Source organism: Mandrillus leucophaeus, unplaced genomic scaffold (genome assembly GCF_000951045.1).
Source record: "Mandrillus leucophaeus isolate KB7577 unplaced genomic scaffold, Mleu.le_1.0 Scaffold221, whole genome shotgun sequence".
Taxonomy (NCBI): Eukaryota; Metazoa; Chordata; class Mammalia; order Primates; family Cercopithecidae; genus Mandrillus; species Mandrillus leucophaeus.
Genome location: NW_012102266.1, coordinates 3,317,621 through 3,322,461, shown reverse-complemented (window position 1 = coordinate 3,322,461; position 4,841 = coordinate 3,317,621). Strand labels below are relative to the sequence as shown.

At 37.3% G+C, this 4,841-nt stretch overlaps 1 protein-coding gene across 1 annotated transcript in view; it reads right to left on the bottom strand.

Moving 5' to 3' along the window:
* The window catches only part of LOC105540533 (chromosome unknown open reading frame, human C5orf63), a 21,873-nt gene that overhangs the window by 3,245 nt on the left and 13,787 nt on the right, over nt 1-4,841 (bottom strand). Inside the window, exon 3 of the mRNA XM_011981201.1 lies at nt 3,922-4,042. Within this exon, the coding sequence (XP_011836591.1) occupies nt 3,922-4,035 (114 nt within the window). The 5' untranslated portion in view covers nt 4,036-4,042. The remainder of the gene's footprint in view (nt 1-3,921; nt 4,043-4,841) is intronic.

Sequence of the window (4,841 nt, the reverse complement as noted above, 5' to 3'; positions counted from 1 at the left end):
TATGGCTAGCCAGTTTTCCCAGCACCATTTATTAAATAGGGAATCCTTTCCCCATTTCTTGTTTTTGTCAGGTTTGTCAAAGATGGTTGTAGATGTGTGGTGTTATTTCTGAGGGCTCTGTTATTTCTGAGGGCTCTGTTCTGTTTCATTAGTCTATATCTCTGTTTTGGTACCAGTACCATGCTGTTTTGGTTACTGTAGCCTTGGAGGAAGAATCAATGTCGTGAAAATGGCCATACTGCCCAAGGTAATTTATAGATTCAATGCCATTTCCATCAAGCTACCAATGACTTTCTTCACAGAATTGGAAAAAACTACATTAAATTTCATATGGAATCAAAAAAGAGCCCGCATTGCCAAGACAATCCTAAGCAAAAAGAACAAAGCTGGAGACATCACGCTACCTGACTTCAAACTATATTACAAGGCTACACTGGCAGATTTTAAAGGCTTCTCGGCCCTTGACTGAACAGGGACCTGCTATAGGTTCTCTTGCATGAGCTCAAAACAGACCCCAAATTACTTATGCTTATATAAAACCTTCTTTTTAACAGGACAGGAAGAGATAAGCTATTATGTAAAAGAGAGGCCTTTCCTCCAGCTTAACTAATAGCTTGTTTTGAAATAAGAACTTAAACCATTAAAGGTTCTTTCTGGCCCTAATTTCCTAGAACAGAGAATTGGCTTATCATGTTATTATTAGCATTAGCAATACATAGATTATGGATAGTTTGTAATGTTTTAAGATAATCATCCTAAAATTTTCAGAGAAAGTTTCAAAAAGTCAACACAGGATCTTAAAAGCAAAAAAACATACTAAATTCAGAAGTACCAAATGTGCTAAACTTTTGCTTTTATATTAAAAACTTTAGAAGAATCTAGATTGGGTTTTTTGTTTTGTTTTGTTTTTTAGACCTGGGGTCCACAGAAGTCTATGCAAATTATACCTGAAAATATGTGTATATATTTTTATGAGGAAAGGCTCATCAAATTTTAAAAGGATAAAGAACCAAAAAAAGATACCAGTGGGATGGACCATTCAAATATCCTTCTCTAGGATCTTCCATGACACTTGTTATTTACTCTGTCCCTAAACCATAGTGGACATTGTTGGGTTGGCTGCCCACCACCCACTCCCCTTTCTTGTAGCAAGCATGCTATAATATTGAGTCACAGGAACTACTCTCAGCATGTGGCTGATTCCATCCCAGAACAAGAAAGGTGAGAAACCTGACTTAGGCTCAGGCAATCAGTGCATCCTATCCCTCAAGAATGGGCCAATCAGAGTTTTGCTGGAGTTTCTATAGATGTCTGAGATGTGAGATCTGAGGCTTGGGATGGTTGCAGTCATCAATGATGTATTAGTCCATTTTCATGCTGCTGATAAATATATGCCCAAGACTGGGCAATTTATGAAAGAAAGAGGTTTATTGGACTTACAGTTCCACATGGCGGGGGAGGCCTCACAATGATGGTGGAAAGCAAGGAGGAGCAAGTCACATCTTACATGGATGGCAGCAGGCAAAGATAGAGCTTGTGCTGAGAAACTGCCGTTTTCAAAACCATCAGATCTCATGAGACCCATTCACTATCACAAGAACAGCACAGGAAAGACTCGCCCCCATAATTCAATCACTTCCTACCAGGTCCCTCCCACAACATGTGGGAATTATGGGAGTCATAAGATGAGATTTGGGTGGGGACACAGAGCCAAACCATATCACATGAGAGGAACCAGAGAGGGATTTAACTCCGAGGATGCAAAGCTGAAGAGATTGTTAACATGTTTAGTTCCTAAATCAAGATGTTCCTGAAACCAGACCAACTCCAAAATCTTTTTGTTTAACTCACTCTAGGAAGTACGTTCTATTTTTCATAACCGATAGCAATCTGATACTATACTTTTAAGCATTTACTTCACTGGATTATAAGCTGCCAAAGGTGGGAGTGCCATCTTCTTATGTGCCTAATGGTACAGAATAAGCATTAAGTATAAATACTAAGTTGAATGGAAATTGGTGTGTTTTTTTGTTTTGTTTTTAATAAATGTTTTTGGCTATATCAGCTGCTGCCCAAACTGAAGAACAGTACAGAACTGTTAGGCTGAGTGAGCAACACCAGCCTTAAGGGATTATTTAACTTCTGTGGTTTGCACATGGGTTTCCCATCATAGACTCTCAGATGATGAAATATTTTTGGTTCCATAATTTCCAACAGTGCAATATATGCTTACAGATATAAAAAGTAGTTTAGATTAAATATTTTCATCAATAAATTCATTTTTAAAACTCATTAAACTTCGTTATTAGGTAACTGTCATATATATCCAAATTGCTAAAATGCTTGAAATCTCAAAAACCTATTGAAAAGAGATCTTTGTTTGAATTGCAGTATTATTCACCAAAGTTACTTCTATTAACCTGCACTTTATTTCTTTTTTGTTAAATCACACAAAGTGATGTTAATTAGCAAAAAAGGAAATCAGTAATATCTGTATTATAATTTCAGGGAGACAAAGCTGTTAAACATTTTAAAACTAGCTTTATGGCTTAAAACTAGTATTAGGGATAAGAAAACAAGTACAATCAGTCCTCATTATTTATGGATTCCATATTTATGAATTTGCCTAATTGCTAAAACTTCTTTGCAACCCCCAAATCAATACTTGAAGTGCTTTTGCAGGTATTCACAGACATGCACATGCATAGAGTGGTGAGAGATTTCAGTCACCCGAAGCACTCATTCTATGCTGAGGTCAAACAAGGTGATGCTCTGCCTTCTTGTTTTAGCTCTCATACTGCAAATGGAAGCTAGTGTCCTTTTCATCGTCTGAATAGTGCCAGGATTTTTGCATTTTTCTGCTTTTCATTGATGATTTCACTGTTTAAATAAGCCCCCAGACATAGTGCTGAAGTGCTGGCGAGTGTTTCTAAGCACAAGAAGACTGTGATGTGCCTTATGGAGAAAATACATGTGTTCGATAAGCTTCATTTAGGCATGAGTTATACACAGTTGCTATTGGCTGTGAGTTGAGTGTTAATGAATCAACAATACATATTAAATAAGGTATCTTTATTAAAACAATTTTTTTCTCAACTTTTATTTTAGGTTTGGGGGTACATGTGCAGGTTTGTCACATAGGTAAATTGCATGCCACTGGGGTTTGGTGTATAAATGATTTCGTCACCCAGGTAGTAAGCATACACCTGATAGGTAGTTTTTCGATCCTCACCCTCCACCCTCAAGTAGGCCCCGGTGTCTATCATTCTCCTCTTTGTGTCCATGTGTACTCAATGTTTAGCTCCCACTTATAAGTGAGAACATGCGGTATTTGGTTTTCCGTTCCTGTGTTAATTTGCTTAGGATAATGGCCTCTAACTGCATCCATGTTGCTGCAAAGACATGATTTCATCTATTTTATGGCTGCATAGTATTCCACGGTGCATATGTAAAAATAAAGTATCTTTAAACAGAATCACACATAAAATAAGGTTCTGTATTTGGTAGGCTGATGAAAATATGACCAGAGACTCATAGGAACCTGTGTATTTCCCCTAGGAGCAATGGTTCAATATTCACTAATTCCGGGTTCAAAGTGACTTTATAGAACATAATTACCACAAATAAAGATAATTGATTGCATTTCTAAATGATACATTTTTAAACATCATATTATAACCTATATGTCATTTTTTTCAATGTAGGGGCCAGATGACCATTAAATACATGAATTTACCCTCTGATAATTGGGAGATAATAAGGCATCTGGGTAGAAAACTGAGTTGCTGCTGTTGTGCTGATAGAGAAATTGAAGAGCAGGTCTGAAGAAAGTTTATTCCATTGCTTTTCCTTTCAACTTTGTCCCCTTTTCTTAAATATACAACTTTCTTCACCCAACAATTTTACTTTTTCACTTTGTACCTTTGTGAATAAGGTCAGCACAGGCAGAGTTGTCTTAGAGGCAGAGCAATTTCTCAGGAAGAGTCCAAAGGCGGATCTGGCAAGTGGCATGCTATTTCCTTGAAACCAGAGCATCTTAATTCTGCCAAAAGAAAAATAAAGCAGTAAACTTATGTGCCCTAGACTTTGTTCCTTACAATATGAACAGTAATTTGCAAGCTTATGATGGAATTTGCAGGCTTTAGAAGTGTTTCTTCAAGTTCAGGAGTGCTGGAAAGACCTAGAAATTTGGCAAGTCTCTCTGACGTCTCAACGTTCATTGTATTCCAAACAAAACAGAATTTAGAATAGTAAAAAACCCCTTGTTATGAATTAGCTGTGTGCCTAATCACTTGGTTTCTGTAAGTAAACTGCACGTGTTTGTTAATTTGAATACAAAATTTCATCTGCAGATTTTGCCAGCATCTTGATGATCCCCTAAAATGAGGACGTTTCCTGAGATGGTTTTTATTCTCATGGATAGCTTATTATACTGGCAAGCATTCAATAACATCTAGCCACTGTCATGGTAAAGAAAACAATGAGGGCCAGGTGCCATGGCTTACACCTGTAATCCCAGCACTTTGGGAGGCCAAAATGGGCAGATGACTTGAGCCCAGGAGTTTGAGACCAGCCTGGGCAACATGGCAAAACCCTATCTCTACTAAAAATACAAAAAATTAGCTGGGTGTTGTGGTGTACACCTGTAGTCCCAGTTACTCAGGAGGCTGAGGTGGGAAAATCACCTGAGCCTGGGAAGTTGGGGCTGCAGTGAGCCATGATTGCACCACTGCACTCCAGTCTGGGCGATGGGCATGATATCTTATCTCAAAAAAAAAAAAAAAAAAAAAAAAAAAAAAAAAAAAAAAAAAAAAAAAAAAAAAAAAAAAAAAAAAAAAAAA